Below are 18163 nucleotides of genomic sequence, written 5' to 3'. Positions count from 1 at the left end.
AGTGAAGGGAAGCTGTTATTACCACTGGTCATCCCTTAAGCCACGAGAAAGGAATCCACCCCGGGAATAGGTTCTCCTGAGCAGCTTTTTTTCTTTTTCAGGCTACAGTGTCTCAAAATGAAAGGGACGTGACTGCAGCTAGAATAAGAACAGAGTGTTGTCAAAAGAATAACATCTGTAGGCTCTTGCAGCCCATTCTATGATGTGACTCCCAAAAGACTGTACACAACGGGGGTGGACACACCTCACACTCACCATGCCGTCTCCTGAGGGTCCCCAGTCAATCAAACACTGCCCCATGGATTATAGGACCCTACAGTCTTGTACCCAACTTGTTGGCAATATTTCTTTAATAGTTGCCTTTGGTCTCAGTTGTATTTCAAATATTTACACTTGGTGATAAGGAACATATGAATATTTGACACTTTGGTTTTGAAGTGCAATTTCACATCATAACTCTTTCAAATCTATCTTCTCCACTTCCTTCACAAATGTTCTTCTTAGATACAAATCTGATCATATCAATCTCCTGCTTAATGAGAGGCCCTGTTGATTTCAAGATAAAATTCTGACTCTCAGAGTGGTACTCGAGGCCCTTTGTGACCTGGCTCCTTCCTGCCATTTTAGCCTCATCCTTTGTCACTCCTCCGTTGCATCCTATGCTCCAGTCGTACTCCGGGAACTCACAGCTCCCAGAACCCAGTGTTTCCCCTGGGCCTCTGTCCAGGCTGATGGATTACTTTTCCCTGTCTTGTTTGCTCGGGAAAATCTCAGCCTCCTTCTGAGATTCAACTCAAAGTCCCCTATCTTTATGAAGACTCTCTGAGTTCCTCCCTCATCCTTGAACATCCACTGTAGAATCCATAACACCACACTGCACTGTTTAGTGTACGTGTCTGTATGTCTTTACATGACTCTGAGCTCCTAAAGGCTCATCTCTGAACTCCGAGAGCCTGGCATACAGTAAGCACTTTCTACATCTTTGATGAAGGAATGTGATTTTTAAATAGTTTTGGGGGGGTTCCGAATTTTACCACTTTCAAAATGAAAAAATAAAAAAGACTAACGAGCTTGTGCTCTTGACTTAAATAATGGAATTTGGCATTGAAAGACCAGATTTGAGCCCCGTTATTATTAGAGCCAATTATTACCTTTGGTAAATACAAAAAAACCTTGCTGAGCTTTGTTTTTCCCCATCAGAGTGAGGTTACAAATGTTTGCCTTCTTCTACAGACCCAGGATTATTGAGATGCCCAAATAAGATGCTGTATGTGAACACTTTGCATAGTCATATAGCCCTGTATAAATATGTTATATTTATTATTGAACATTTGATTTGAAATTAGTCTCCTATTGGATAAGATTAATATCGAAGTGATGTGACACTCTCCTTTTCCATGGTTTTAAATTTCATGGTTTGTGAAACTTTTGGTTGTCTATAAAATTAAACTTTACCTTTATTTAAATTACGATCATCTTTTTCTAATTATGTTTGGTTAGAAACACAGAATTCTTTTTTATAGAATTCCTCTAGTCTGATGGTGTTTTTGAGTCCCATATCTCATATTATACTCATTAGAAATATGCTTCTACGGAGTAGGTACTCTGGGTATGTTCATTGATGACCTTTTGTTTTTTATTTTGCCCTGTGCAACCACAACAAGAACACTTACTTATGACAGCATAATTTAAATTGAACTTTATGGTTTTTCAGTACAAGAAGTTTCTTAAGGCATCTTTCTTGTATGCACTATTCGGCACTTATTTATCTGATCTGTAGAGTGACACTTCACTAATTCGACATTACTGAGGAGGGATCCATGGAAAGAAAACTTTCCCCATAACTGAAGCACGCCCTTTCAAAAACCAGAACTTGAACAGAATTAATCATGTCTAAGGATAGGTGTCCAAAATGTGCCTGGAGAACGTGATAATTCTGTGCTGTCTAACCCAGGCCATAGTACACTGTTGTGCAGTGAAGTCGAGAGCTATGGTGATGGGAGCCATTCTTTGCCTCTTTACCAAATTCCCCCAGATGCTACGATCCTGTGGTCATTTTATAAACTGCTGTCAGTGTATACGCTCTTCAGGAGCTTCTGGCCAAGTGGGAAGCAGACATGTAAACAGTCAGAACCAAGTGATAACTGCTGTCCTGGATACATGTCTGGCCCCAAAGGAACCCAGAAGAAGAAGCACCCAAGTCTGTCTGGGGAAGTCAGAGAGGGCTTCACGGAAGAGGCAGTCATTGAACTGACTCTTTAGGGAGAAGTAGAAAGTAACAGGTGGAGGTGGACAGCAAAGTTACCACAGGCAGAGAGAGCATATGGGATGGCATGAGGGTGAGAAAGGACACTGTTTAAGTAGAGACCTGTGGGTACAGGAGGAAGCACTTCGGTGCTGGTCATGACCTGGCAGTTGGTCAGTTAATCAAGTAAAGTGGTTAAAGCAGATGTGACAAACGATGACCTTAAGTACTTTACTTTCACTTAAAGTATATAAATACACATTAATTCACCAACCTTTTACTGAGGGGCCGGGCCTTCCTGTCAGTGTATATTCTATGGACTACAGTTTTGTATTATCTTTCTCACGTCAGTTTGAAAGATCTATGGTGTTCACTTCCGATTTCTTTTTTTTCTTTTTTTTTTTTGCGCTACGCGGGCCTCTCACTGCTGTGGCCTCTCCCGTTGCGGAGCACAGGCTCCGGACGCGCAGGCTCAGCGGCCACGGCTCACGGGCGCAGCCGCTCCGTGGCATGTGGGATCTTCCAGGACCGGGGCACGAACCCGTGTCCCCTGCATCGGCAGGCAGACTCTCAACCACTGCGCCACCAGGGAAGCCCCCGATTTCTTGAAAGCAACGTAAAAACTTAAAAAGTGTTTAGAAACGAGCTAAGATCATAATCTTTCTAGATTTTTGTGACTGTTCCCCTAGGAACATTCTAAATTATTTAACTTATTTTTTCATGGAAACAACAACTCTCTATTCACGCTCAGATATCTCCAGATGATCTAACCTTTAAAAAGAAAGTTCATAATTTTAACAACACGTACAATAGGAATAGACAGGTTTGAGAACACTCATAAAAGACTCTTGGTAACTATATAACTCAACTAGTAGAAATAGACATACCAAGGCATACCACAGAGTAGCTGACCAGCCATGAGCATTTGGCCCACTATCTTAAGAAAGGACTGGAGAGTGTTACTTAATCTAGCAAGTTAGTTAAGGAGAACTTCCGTGTTGTGCATGACTAGATCATGAGGATGGGCGTGTGCGTATTTAGGCTAGAGAAATGGGCATGGGCCTTTCATGTAGGCCCCTGTGTGTCATTTTAAAGCGGGGGCTCTCAGGATGTGGTCCCCGGACCAGCAGCATCAGAACCGCCTGGCAACTCATTAGAAATGAAAATTCTCGGGCCCCAGCCCAGATCTCCTGAGTCAGAAACTCTGGGGTGAGGCCTTCACCTCTGTGTTTCAACAAGCCCTCTAACTGATTCTGATACATGCTCAAGTTTTAGCCTACTGTGCTGGAGAGTTAGGCCTTTCCTCTACATGACATGGAATCACTGAAGGATTTTAGTGATGGAGCAGTTTGAATCCTGTGACCAACCAGAGGTCACACCTACAATATTCTGAGTTGTGTTAACGGGAAGTTCAGACACATTCCTAAAAATCTCTTTCGCGTTCTTGAAAATGGCTGATTGCTTCGTTCATTTGCATATAATTATTAAGAGCTTATTATGTGTCAGGCATTGTCCTAAGTACTTGGAATACATCCGTGAACAAAGCAGACAAAAATCCCAGCCTTCGTGGGGCTAACTTTCTATTAGGAGGAGACAGACAATAGACAAAACAGATCATCAGCGTACTAGTAGGTGATGTAATGGTGAGGAGAGAAATGAAGCACAGCAGAGGGAGAGGGGATGCTGGGAGCGGGGTTACAACTATAAATGGATCACAGAGGAGGTGGGAGAAACCGCCAGGCAAATGTTTGAAGAGAGGGCTTCCTTGGAAAAGGGAACAACAAATTCCGAGGGCTGAAGTGCTGAAGGGCCATTGGGCCTGGGGCCGAACCAGCGAGGGAAAGAACAGAGATGGGATCCTAGCTTCCACCTTGTTTTGCTGATAGCCTCCAGGCTTTAATATAAACCACAGATCTAGCCAGATAAACGCTAGATTAGATGTGTTCTGATGTAAACGGGGCGTCCAGTGAGCAATGTAGATTGATCTTCTCACTCAGTAACATTTATTGAGCACATATGCGCCAGGCACATCCAGAACCACCACGTAGCTCATGGGAATAGCGCCTCTGGAGCCGAACAGTCCAGCACGGAGTCCCTACTTTTCCTGCCCTCATGGGACTTAACATCTAGAGGCCAGACAAACATAATGACCAGGGTGAAACTTGTCACACAAGGGAAAGGACAGAGCACTAGGGCCGTGAGCTCGGGTGCCTCTGTTATAACCTCCTCCAGGGTATCAGGGCAGGCTAACTATATTTCAGCCAAGGCTAGAACAGCGAATGGGATTGGTCAGAATAAGTGAGGTAAAGGGGACTTTCCAGTCAAAGAATGGCCCTGTGTGTGGACCCAGAGCGTGTGGCCCAACAGCAGACCTGAAAAAGTACAGTCTAAAGAGAGCAGGGAGGGGAGGCTGAAGAGGAGAGGATGTAGGGCCTTATAAACCTTAAAAGGTAAGGGCAATGTAAAAGCATCAAAGGATTTTAAAGGAGGGGACTGGCATAATTAGTTTGGGGTTGTTAAAAGCTCAAGTATCTTCTCTGGAAAATGAATGTAAAAACACTATATCCAGAGGTGTCAGTGTCATCAATTCCTTCCTGAGCCCGTACGTGCTAAATGTGACACATTACGAAGTGTTCTATGGGATGGAGAAGGTGGCCAGGCAGAGCCAAACATTTCAGGTTTCAGGTGTCTTGTCTCTAAATAGCTGAATAATTAACACAAATCCCCAGATAATTCAAACAGCTGTACTAAATCCCCCGTGTTGGAGCCTGACCGTGGCAGGCTCTCTGTGTTGCCGTGCCTCCACCCCTTCTGCTGGCCGTTTGTCAATACAGGGGGCAGTACCATTGATCTTAGCAGGTGCAGACTGACACAGAGCAAAGTGTATTAGAAATAGCACAGTTAAGACTGCAGATCACTCATTAGCCAAGTTAACAGAGAAACATCAACTGAGTCCGCTGATTACGCCCCAAAGAGAGGGATTCAGTAACAGCTGTGCTGGAATGATGGCAAGCAAGTACCACATTTAGAAAATTAGGACTCTCTGGCCTATTTTAACTGGGATATACGCTCGTTGTTAACACCATCAAGGAATGAGAACAACAAGGGACCGAATAAATTAATGAGAGACTCCCCAGGACATCTAAACACAAGGTTATTAACAGAAAACAATAGAGAGGAAAAAAGGACCCGAACCTCCTGCGACTGCAGGACCACACAGTGATATTCTATTTAAACATGTTTCAGTGTGTGTCTCTGCGGACACACAGTGACTCACATACAGCTCTTGGAAAAGCATCAACTTTTTTTGTGGCGCTGATTCTCCAAGAACCTGATGAGTTTCTTTGAGAGAGAAGTAGCTGCCCAATGTAGCTCAGCTGTACGCAATCTGAGTTGCTCTCCTACATATAAACCCTCACTTCAAAGCCAGGGACATAATGTACAATTTTTTAATGGCTCTAGACCCAGGCACTCAGGCGCTCCGCTCTGCGCCTTACCTCAGTGTAAACACCTAATCAAGATTGCCTGCGCTCCGACAATAGCAGCAAATGCAATTCGAGAACCACAAGCCTTTGAAGTCCTCCCAGCAAAGGCCGGTTTTCTAGTCTGGGATAATGACATGCCATGATTGCTGTCTTTGTTGTATCTTTTCAGTGGAGAAGCAATTATGGCCCCAATTTAACAGAATAGACATTACACAGCTTACGATGCTCAAAATCAATTTCATTTGATCATTTTCTCGATTTGATTGGTATTAATAGAATGGTTCACCAAGGAAGAAAAAAGAAATAGCTAGCAGAGGTTGTGTCCCATTCCACTTTCAAAGAGATAATGTAGAAGTATGTTTTACTCACTCAGAGACTCAGTGGAGTGATTCAGACACCAAGTTCTACCAAAACAGCCTGTGGATGGAAGTATTATACATCCTATGTTCTCTGGGGAAGGAAGTGTAGGACAATGTATTTTTCATCTGTAAAATTTTTATCAGAGCTCCATAAGGGATCCCATCGTTGTTAATCAAACAATGAATATCACCAGTGAAAAACCAAATTAACTAAGTCCCCTTTACAAAAGCCGGAATCAAACCCCCTAGTGGCAGATCTGGGAATAAACCCAACTTCTCCCAGGCTCCAGCTTGTCCAAGACATTGCGTGTTTGACGTTTAAAAAAGGAGGATTTCCTCGCCTGCTTCGGCAGCCTGTTTAGATTTCTTTTCCTGCCCCGACCTTCATTTCTCCTCCAGGATGGAGGTGATTTTTCTTTTAAATGAGTTGTGTATCTGTTTAACGTCATGGCAGTAAGGGACCGAAGCCTTTGAGCAAATGATGACAGAAGCTGTGAAATCTAATACTTTTACCGTCATCCCATGTTTCTGGAACCAGTGAGGGACTGAGAGATGGAAACACGAGAAGTGGTTCCTGACCTTGGGCATTTATAGCATTTACAACTCCAAACTTTCCATCTCAGCACAAGTTAAACTGTTCCACGGTATTGTGAAGTTTTCCGTTTGCAGAGTAGGTAATCACTCAAAACCTGTTCATTACTTCCGTCTGTCATTTAAAAATTGCCATGATCCAACAGTACATTTTGTACCTTGTATTAGCGGTGAGAATTCAAACATGGAAAAAGTTATATTTTCATTTTTTCCCATTTTCAGATCCTTTAAGTACTGAAACTTTCACACTATTTCCCTTATTTGTATATATTAGTAGGGCAATTGTGATAGGGAGGCATTCAGGGAGAGAGGGGGTTACACCCAAAACAAAAGGAACAAATTGTCTTTCTTGTGTCAGAGAAGCCACCTTGAGTGGTAAGGAATGAGGTTATCTTCACTGTCAAATGCCTGCTTACTAGTTAATATTTAACAAGTATTTTTGCCTCTTTCTGCATTGAATACTAGTCTGCATAAAAAGTCAGCAGCAAAGGGAGAATTTAAACCCAGCCATAACAGATTCTAAACCCCATGCTCTTTCCAGCGTTCCACCTTGCTACTTCTCACGCCACACAGCCCACCAGGGGAAATTTAACAAAACAAGTATCAAATCCTGAATCTAAATTTTAAAATTAAGGACATCAGTTTAGAAATGGGGAGACCAGCATCTTGCAGGTGACAAAGCAGGGTGGCCACAGGACCCCATATGAATAATCTTTCCCAGGAGGAATGACAAAGACATCTTGAGAAGTCTTCTATATAAGAGAAGGCTTGGGGAAGGCATCTTAGGTTCTACCAGTTTAGGGCTGTTTTCCGACAGAGGGATTGACTTATTCTACGTTATTTCAAAGGGCAGAGGGATAGAAATTACAGACAGACCTATCACTGCTCTTATAAGGAAGAGCCTTATAGCATTTAGGTTTCTGGAGGATGGAAAATAATGTTTATCACTGATACAACAGAGATTCAAAGGTCTAACATTTTACTTCAGGGAGTGTTTGAAAGGACCAGGTCTCCCACAGAAAGGAACTGTTCACAAGCCACCTTGTTCCTTCTTTCTCTGTCAAGATCTTTAAACCTATGCGAATAGTGACAAGCAGATAACTCCTGCCTGGAGAAGGGGCAAGTGATTAGGCAGTGAGGGGAGGAACGTCTACCAGGTGTACTGGGTAGACGTTGTTGATAGAGGGTGTACTGGATAATTACCGCCAGAATCTTTGCCAACATTACTATCGCAGAACTTTAAGTTTGCTTTCTGAAATGCTACCTGGTGGCTAGAATTCCGTATAGCACAGAAGACAATCTAATTCCTTGACTTAAAACAGGTAGCTAATGAGAGCCTCCATAATTTGGGGACCTAAATCCATCAATAATTTGGGGACCTAAATCCATCAATAATTTGGGGACTTAAATCCATCAATAATTTGGGGACCTAAATCCATCAATAATTTGGGGACCGAAATCCCACACAGCTGCCTTCATCACTGGCTCCCAAACCTGTCTTCAGGTTAGACCCACCTGGGGAGCTTTTAAAGTACGAGACTTTTATCTGGGGCCACCCCCAGAGCTTCTGATTTAATTGATCTGGGATGGGACCAGAACATTAACTTTTAAAAGCTTCCTAGGTTATTCTAATATCTTTCTAAAGTTGAGCACCACTAACCTACATCATTCCAATTTATGGGGTGTCAAAACTACAAAGTCTGCAAGTCAAAGATGATATTTCCAATAAGTGAGTTAATTTAGCAAAATCGCTAAATGTACAGTCTCCGGAGTTAGACTGCCTGGCTCCTCTGCTTACTAGCTGTTGATTCTGGGCAAGTTACTTAACCTCTCTGTTCCTCAGTTTTGTCATTTGCAAAAAGGGGATAATAAAAGGTACATACCTGGTAAGACTGTTGTGAGAATTAACTAATGTATACGAAGTGCTTAGGACAGCTATCATGAGCATTCAATGTATATTAGTTATTTTTGTTGTTCTTATCATCATCTTGGGGTATAGTGTTATTTCATAATTTGTTTGGTATACTTAAACATTAGTTGCAGCGTCTGGCTCAGATAACTGTTCGAAAATCAGGTCCCCTGAGTATGTATTGAGCATTTAAAGTATTGGGTTGGCCAAAAAATTCATTCGGGTTTTTCCCATAATCTTACGGAACGAATTTTTTGGCCAACCCAATAATTAGTAGTTTGACCTCAACACACCAATTCTCACATCATCCCTGCAAGAGAAAACATTGTTTATTCCCATTTTCCTTGGGAATAATCCAGATACCTAAGGACTGAGATGAATCCTTGAAATGAACTATAAATAAAATGTAACCCTGCAGGACCTCTTTCTAGAGTACAGACTCGAGCCCCATGGCCATAAGACTAAAATGAATCCAGTTAACGTGCTGTATATGTTTTACCCCCTTAGATCTCCTACCCCGTCAGAGTAACTGACAAGACGTCTATTCAGAACACCAGAGAGACTGGAAATGTCACTATCGACCCTGAAGACAAATGGCATCAAAAAGCCCAACAGCTAAAGGTCACCTGCTAGATTGAATTTTAAGTGTGTTTCAAGGGTTACTGCTGGATCTAAGTGATGTTTGTGACTGACATCTTATCACTTAAGGGTTTATTCTTATGCCTGAGAATAGCTACCCACCTTCTGATGGGTGAGACTGCCTTCTGCCCAGATGGGTCATTACTTGCTCAGCTAGCCAACCCTACCCACTTTCCCGGCGTTCTATTTCCTAGAGAAAAATCATCATATCACTCTTCAAACATTCAGAGGAATGGCATGGAGAAAATACAGGCAGGAAAAAAAAATCACAGTTCCAGAATACTGTCCAATACTGTGCTGCTCCCAAGTCTGTCTCCTTTTGGAGTTATCAGTCATACAGTATCCCTAGGTGATGGGGGATATGGTCCCTAAAAATGGGTGGGAATCCCCAGAGCCTCACTGAGGCCTCGTCTGCAGAACATAAACGCCTACTACCTAGTAATTTAGCGTGATGACATCCCTTTTTTTGGCCATGGGTTTACTACTTTGAAATCACAATATGGTTTCAGGGAAGATTTTTATGAAACCGTCCCCACTGATTGTTTTTCTAGAAGAATCAAGAACAGTTCTAGCAGCTGATGTGTTCTCAATCCAGTGTATATTGTTACATGGGGCAGTTGCTCTTGTACCGGGCTTTATACCTGCTTCGTAAGGGATAAAGCCCTTTGAAATCACCCAGCCTGTAGGGCCTGTTGACGTCATTAGTTAAAACTATGTACAGCGGAAAAGTAATAAGAAGAAGAATAAAATTCATTCCAGTTTCAGAAAAGTTAGAAAAGAGGGACAGCTCAAATCATCTTTTTGCCTCTGCAGTAGCCTCCAGGCTACTCTTAGAGTTGCCAAAAAAAAAAAAAAAACAGAAAGAAAGAAAGAAAGAAATGAAAACAGCCGTTCACCTGAAGCTTCCTGAAAGCTGATGCCAGGGAGGCCACACCCAGAAGTTGGGAGGATGGGGACAAATGTCTCCTAGAAGTGGACCCAGAAGACAGGGTCTCCTACCGGACCTGATGGAGAGCCTAGGCAGCTCGGCCAACAGGATCGAGGGGACAAAGGAAACGCCTTAAGGCTTGTTACGTGTTGTGGGTAAAGGACTGGGTCAGAAGACAGGGAGCTCTGGGCCCTGACCTGCCATTTACTCAATGAGTGACTTGGGCAAATCTCAGCTTCCCCTGAGCCTTAAGTTTCTTTTTTCTTAAACAAAGCATTGGCCGAAATGAACTACAAGGTCCATCCCAGCTGCAAAATGCTATAAATCTATGATCCTTTATCTCTAGTTACTTAAATTACTATAGGAAACACAGTTGAAGCATGTAGGATTCTTGCAAACTCTAGCTTTCACACTTGTCACTAGGAGTCTCGGCCAATGATAAAATAATCAAGGTAAAATCACGGTGCTTAACGCATGGCATGGCCCTAGGCAGAGACAGTAAGAAACTTCGTACAGAAGAAAATCAGAAGAAAGCAAAAAGGATACTGTTTCATCTCTGAGGGTACAAGACTCATTTGTTTCTAACCCACTCCTGAGGAAAGGCAATAAGGAGCAAAGCATCTTAAGACTCTTGCATCTAAATGACAGCAAGACCGAGCAGCCAAAGGGATGTTTCCCTTTCTTTATTCGGAAAGGATTTGTTAGGTGTTCGCTGCGCGTCCTGCATGCTGGCGGGGCACTCAGTATACAAACCTCCAGGCTGACTTCTTTTCTCCTCTTCAACTACCCAGCTCAGATGGCTTCTCTGTGGTCCCCCTCCTGCCTCTCCCACCCCGTCCTGGTGTGCCTGTGGCTGGGACCACTCCGCCAGGGTTTAATCCTATTCGGCCATTGTCTCATTAGCTGTTGCCTGTGTTTCTTTTGTACCAACTACACGATAAGCTCCTTGAACCTTAGCATTGTATTCCTCTCCACCTCCTAGCACATTGCTTTACCCAAAGCTGATCTCAATATTTAATGGTTGATTAAAAAAACCATTTAAAGGTCATTTAGTGAATCTCAAGTGAAAATGGGCCTCATTTGAAATCTTTTTCTTGAAAGATGATTTTCAAAGAATCTGCATATCCCTCAGAAAACTTACTCTAACAATGAGTAACTCACTACTAAGAAATACCTTTACGTGAAATCAAAATAATTCAGACAACAAATATTTATTGAGTACCTACTATATTCCAACCACTAGCTTTTAGGTGACTAGCCCAAAAGACATGTTTTTTTTTTAAAAAAAAAACTCTTCAGAAAAGTAAATAAAACTTGACAAAAGATCCTTTAAAAAAAAAAAAAATGATTCCTACCCTCAAGGAGCTTAAAACTTTTGGTAGTGGGAAAACAGTTATGTAATCATTATAATGCAGTGATATAAAAGTAGGTATAATTTAATTCTTTCTTTTAGTGTAACTAAAAGAGCACCTAATTCTGCCCTAAAAAGACAGGAAAAGCTTCCTGAAAAGAGAGAGCACCTGAGCTGCCCCTAGAAGGATGAGTCAAAATATGCCAAGTAGACGAATGGGAGCAGAGGTGTAAAAATGCAGGGCAATCTAGCCTGTCCTGAGTATTACCTGGAGTTCAGTAGCTAAAGGGCAAAGCATGAGGGACACAGGGCTGGGCAGGTCAGCTAGGAGCCATGAAAGGCTTTTTATGCCGATCAAAAGATTTTCAATTTTATCCTACGGAGAGCAGGAAGCCACTGGCAAATTGTAAGCAGGTTAATGACATCATTGGGCTTGCATGTTAACAAACTGCCAAGGTCTGAAGAATAGACTGGAAGAGAATAATAAAGATTGCAGAGACAGCGGAACCAGTCAGGCGACTTCTGCTGTAATTTCTGCAAGAGATGATGAGAGAACTGGAAAGGTGGCAGCATTTGCTCTGTTTGCCCCACACTCCACATGCCATCAGTTCGCTTTGCAGGATGGTGGGTATATCTTTTTCCACTGGCTGGACTGAACTCCTGGCAGGTTAGGACAGCACCTGATCCCCCTCAGCCCCTGCCTTTAGGTGGTCAGGAAGTGGAATGAACAAACTTAGCAATTGCTTAAATACACGGTGAACGTGGGAGAGAGAAAGAGAATAATTTCTGAGTGTCTGATTAGTGGCACCAACACCACTGAGCAAGAAAAGGAGGGCTTTGGTTCTGGGAATGAAAGAGGGGTGCGTGAGGCCAGCAGTGGGCCTGACGTTGAGTTAGGAGGTGCCTGTAGGGAGGAGGACCTAGAACTCAGGAGAGACATCTGAGTTAGCCTGTATACATTTGCATCATAAGAATTCCCTGGTGGGTTGCAGCCATGGGAATTGCTGAGCTGCCCCAGGAATTGTAGGTAGTGGGAGAAGAAAGGAAGGTCAAGAACAGGGCCCTGGAGAAATCGGTAAGAATATTTTAAGGGGGAGCAGAGGTAGAGAAGGTAAAAGATTACAAAGGGATTGCCAGAGAGGCAGAAAGCTGGCCAGGATAAAACAGTGTCATGGAACCTGAGACATGAAAACTTCAAGGAAGGGAAATCAGTGAACAGGGTTCAACTCTGCAGAGAAGACAAGTAAAAAGGTGCCACGAAAAGGGAGTGATATATGCAACTCATATATGCAAGTTTCAAATGATTCAGACAAACTAAGTAATGATGATACAAACAATAATACTATAAATGATAGAATGTAGATTTGTTTGTCTACAAATGGAGAGTGGGAGATCTACAGAAAGAGAGAGAATGAAGAAATGCGGCTAAATGTTAAAAAGTGGTGGATCAGTGAGGATATTTGGGGGTTCTCTGTGCTATTCTTGCCATTTTTCTGTAAGTTTGAAATAATTGTGTAAGTTTGAAAAAACAGAAAGTTAAAGAAGATGGTACCACAGGATTTAGCACTAAAAGGTCATTGGTGGCCTGAGCAAAGCGGTTTCAGTGAGAATAAGGGCTCTCCCGCAGGATACAGAGGTCAGAATGAGAGCTGGAGAAATGATGACCAGCCTACATTTTAAGATGTCTGGCTGTGGATTAAGAGATGAGGTTTAACCAGAGAATGAGATCAAGTAAGGGATTGTTTCATTTTTTTTTTTTTAATAGAAGAGGTTTAAACACATTTATATGCTGAAAGGATCAGAAACTGGAGATAGAGGACAAGAAAAGAAAGGGTGATATGCTGGAAACAAGGTCCCTGGACCATTTAAGCCTGTGTGTTTTCACTTTAAAAATACTGAGAGTTCAGAGCTCCCACCGCAGGAGCTTCAGCCCAACCCTGGGTTCATGAACCAAGATCCCACGAGCCGCCTGGGGCAGCCAAAAAAAGTAAAATAAATAACAAAGTAAAAAATAAAATTAGACTAGGAAACTAACAGATATGTTAGGAAGAATATAAAAATAAAGATGAATCAATGACCAGAAGGTACAACAATATCACAATAGTAAAAAAAGAAGAAGAGGAAAAAAAAAAAAAGGGTGGGGGGGGAAGGCCCTGGCTGGGGAGGGTGGGGCCTAAGGGTGAGGTTTGGGCAGTGGGTGGGGCAAAATGCTCAGGACCCACAGGGCTGAAAAAGGCCCTGGGGGCTGTGGAGGGTGTGGCTTAGGCTCAAGGAACAGAAGGGGCCCAGGGTGCCCTCCACTCCTGGTCTCAGAGGGCAGGGGACCTCACCTGGGAGCCTAGCAGGCTTCCTGGGCTTGAATGGGCAGGGCAAACGCCCTCCTCTCCTCTCCTGCTCCTCCGTCTGGGAGGGCCCCTCCTGCCTGCCTCTCCTGATCTCCCTGTCCTCCCTCCTATGCCCCCAAGGAGCTATGCAGCCTGGAGAGGGCTTTGGAGGGCAGGGGATCGGCCTGGGAGCTCAGGAGGCTCCCCAGGCCCGAGTGGGCAGGGCAATTGCCCTCTGCTTCTCTCCCGCTCAGCTCCTCCCGGAGGGCCCCTCCCACCTGCCCCTCCTGATCTCCCAGGCCTCCCTCTTATGAACCACTGAACTAACAGAGAACCTTAGACCCCAGGGAATATTCATCATCGGAGTGAGGTCTGACGGAGTTCCTCATCTCAGCACCAAGACTCAGCTCTACCCAATAGCCTACAAACCCCCGTGTTGGAAGCCTCAGGCCAAACAACCAGTAAGACAGGAACACAATCACACTTACTAAAAAAAAAAAAAAAAAATGAGACGGCAAAAAAATATGTCACAGATGAAGGAGCAAGGTAAAAACCTACAAGACCAAATAAATGAAGAGGAAATAGGCAATCTACCTGAAAAAGAATTCAGAGTAATGATAGTAAAGATGATCCAGAATCTCAGAAACAGAATGGAGGCACGGACTGAGAAAATACAAGAAATGTTTAACAAAGATCTTAGAAGAATTAAAGAACAAACAACAGAGATGAACAACATAATAACTGAAATGAAAAATACACTAGAAGGAATCAATAACAGAATAACTGAGGCAGAAGAACAAATAAATGAGCTGGAAGACAAAATGGTGGAAATAACTGCCAAGGAGCAGAATAAAGAAAAAAGAATGAAAAGAGCTGAAGACATTCTCAGAGACCTCTGGGACAACACTAAATGCACCAACATTCAAATTATAGGGGTCCCAGAAGAAGAAGAGAAAAAGAAAGGGTCTGAGAAAATATTTGAAAAGATTATAGTTGAAAACTTCCCTAACATGGGAAAGGAAATAGTCACCCAAGTCTAGGAAGCATAGAGAGTCCCATATAGGATAAACCCTAGGAAAAACACACCAAGACACATATTAATCAAATGAACAAAAATTAAATTCAAAGAAAAAATATTAAAAGCAGCAAGGGAAAACCAAAAAATAACATACAAAGGAATCCCCATAAGGTTATCATCTGATTTTTCAGTGGAAACTCTGCAGGCCAGAAGGGAGTGGCAGGATATACTTAAAGTGATAAAAGAAAAAAACCTACAACCAAAATTACTCTACCAAGCAAGGATCTCATTCAGATTCAATGGAGAAGTCAAAAGCTTTTCAGAGAAGCAAAAGCGAAGAGAATTCAGCACCACAAAAACACCTTTACAACAAATGCTAAAGAAACTGCTCTAAGCAGGAAACACAAGAGAAGAAAAAGACCCACCAAAAAAACCCCAAAACAATTAAGAAAATGTTAATAGGAACATACATATCAATAATAATCTTGAATGTAAATGGATTAAATGCCCCAACCAAAAGACACAGACTGGCTGAATGGATACAAAAACAAGACCATATTATGCTGTCTTCAAGAGACCCACTTCAGACCTAGGGACACATACAGACTGAAAGTGAAGGGATGGAAAAAGATATTCCATGCAAATGGAAATCAAAAGAAAGCTGGAATAGCATTACTCATATCAGATAAAATAGACTTTAACATAAAGACTGTTACAAGAGATAAGGAGGGACACTACATGATCCCTACAGTAATTACTACAGTAATCAAAGGGTCAATCCAAGAATAAGATATAACAATTATAAATGTTTATGCACCCAACATAGGAGCACCTCAAAACATAAGGCAAATACTAACAACCAAGAAAGGAGAAATCGACAATAACACAATAATAGTAGGGGACTTTAACACCCCACTTACACCAATGGACAGATCATCCAAACAGAAAATAAATAAGGAAGCACAAGCTTTAAATGACACAATAGGCCAGATATATCTAATTGATATTTATAGAACATTTCACCCCAAAGTGGCAGAATACACTTTCTTCTCAAGTGCACATGGAACATTCTCCAGGACATCTTGGGTCACAAATCAAGCCTCAGAAAATTTAAGAAAACTGAAATTGTATCAAGCATCTTTTCTGACCACAACAACACTATGAGATTGGAAATCAATTACAGGAAAAAAAACTGTAAAAAACACAAATACATGGAAGCTAAACAGTGTGCTACTAAATAACCAAGAGATCACTGAAGAAATCAAAGAAGAAATTAAAAAATACATAGAAACAAATGACAATGAAAACACGATGACCCAAAACCTATGGGATGCAGCAAAAGCAGTTCTAAGAGGGAAGTTTATAGCAATACAATCTCACCTCAAGAAACAAGAAAATTCTCAAATAAACAATCTAACCCTACACTTAAAACAATAGAGAAAGAAGAACAAAGAAAACCCAAAGTCAGTAGAAGGAAAGAAATCATAAAGATCAGAGCAGAAGTAAATGAAATAGAAACAAAGAAAACAATAGCAAAGATGAATAAAACTAAAAACTGGTTCTTTGAGAAGATAAACAAAATTGATAAACCCTTAGCCAGACTCATCAAGAAAAAAAGGGAGAGGACACAAATCAATAAAATTAGAAATGAAAAAGGAGAAATCACAACTGACACTGCAGAAGTACAAAGGATTATAAGAGACTACTACAAACAACTATATGCCAATAAAATGGACAACCACGAAGAAATGGAAAAATTCTTGGAAGGGTACAATTTTCCAAGACTGAAATAGGAAGAATTAAAAACTATAAACAGACCTATCACAAAATGAGATTGAAACTGTTATTAAAAATCTTCCAGCAAACAAAAGTCCAGGACCAGATGGCTTCACAGGTGAATTCTATCAAACATTTAGAGAAGAGTTAAGACCGATCCTTCTCAAACTCTTCCAAAAAATTGCAGAGGGAGAAACACTCCCAAATTCATTCTACGCAGCCACCATCACCCTAATACCAAAACCAGAAAAAGATATCACAAAAAAAGAAAATTATAGACCAATATCACTGATGAACATAGATGCAAAAATCCTGAACAAAATACTAGCAAACAGAATCCAGCAGCATATTAAAAGGATCATACACCATGATCAAGTGGGATTTATCCAGGGATGCAAGGATTCTTCAATATATGCAAATCAATCAATGTGATACATCGCATTAACAAATTAAGGAATAAAAACCATACGATCATCTCAATAGATGCAGAAAAAGCTCTTGACAAAATTCAATACCCATTTATGATATTAAAAAAAGGTCCAGAAAATGGGCATAGAGGGAACCTACCTTAACATAATAAAGGCCATATATGACAAACCCACAGCAAGCATCATACTCAATGGTGAAAAACTGAAAGCATTTCCACTAAGATCAGGAACAAGGCAAGGATGTCCACTCTCACCACTCTTATTCAACATAGTTTTGGAAGTCCTAGCCATGGCAATCAGAGAAGAAAAATAAATAAAAGGAATACAAATTGGAAAAGAAGAAGTAAAACTGTCACTGTTTACTGATGACATGATACTATACATAGAAAATCCTAAAGATGCCACCAGAAAACTACTAGAACTAATCAATGAATTTGGTAAGGTTGCAGGATACAAAATTAATGCACAGAAGTCTCTGGCGTTCCTATACACCAACAACGAGAAATCAGAAAGAGAAATTAAGGAAACACTCCCATTTACCATTGTAACAAAAAGAATAAAATACCTAGGAATAAACCTGCCTAAGGAGGTGAAAGACTTGTACTCAGAAAACTATAAAACACCAATGGAAGAAATCAAAGACGACATAAACAGGTGGAGAAATATACCATGTTCTTGGATTGCAAGAATCAATATCGTGAAGATGACTATACTACCCAAAGCAATCTATAGATTTAATGCAATCCCTAACAAACTACCAATGGCATTCTTCACAGAATTAGAACAAAAAATTTTACAATTCGTATGGAAACACAAAAGACCCCAAATAGCCAAAGCAATCTTGAGAAAGAAAAATGGAGCTGGAGGAGTCAGGCTCCCTGACTTCAAACTATACCACAAAGCTACAGTAATCAAGACAGTATGGTACTGGCACAAAAACAGAAATATAGATCAACGGAACAGGATAGAAAGCCCAGAGATAAACCCACACACATATGGTCACCTAATTTACGGCAAAGGAGGCAAGAATGTACAATGGAGAAAAGAAAGCCTCTTCAATAAGCAGTGCTGGGAAAACTGGACAGCTACAAGTAAAAGAATGAAATTAGA

General features: G+C 41.5%; 1 protein-coding gene across 2 annotated transcripts in view; it reads left to right on the top strand.

Moving 5' to 3' along the window:
• JHY (junctional cadherin complex regulator) overlaps positions 1 to 18163 on the top strand; it is a 66582-nt gene that overhangs the window by 26304 nt on the left and 22115 nt on the right. The window contains exon 4 of one of the 2 annotated variants that reach the window (XM_029209004.1): positions 9097 to 9210. The exons of the other annotated variant lie outside the window; for it this stretch is intronic. Coding sequence (XP_029064837.1) covers positions 9097 to 9210 — 114 coding nt within the window. The remainder of the gene's footprint in view (positions 1 to 9096; positions 9211 to 18163) is intronic. 2 annotated transcript variants of the gene reach the window in all.

This window comes from Monodon monoceros, unplaced genomic scaffold, assembly GCF_005190385.1.
Source record: "Monodon monoceros isolate NGI ecotype Baffin Bay Population unplaced genomic scaffold, NGI_Narwhal_1 Super_Scaffold_7, whole genome shotgun sequence".
NCBI lineage: Eukaryota > Metazoa > Chordata > Mammalia > Artiodactyla > Monodontidae > Monodon > Monodon monoceros.
This window is presented reverse-complemented; position numbering and strand designations above follow the sequence as displayed.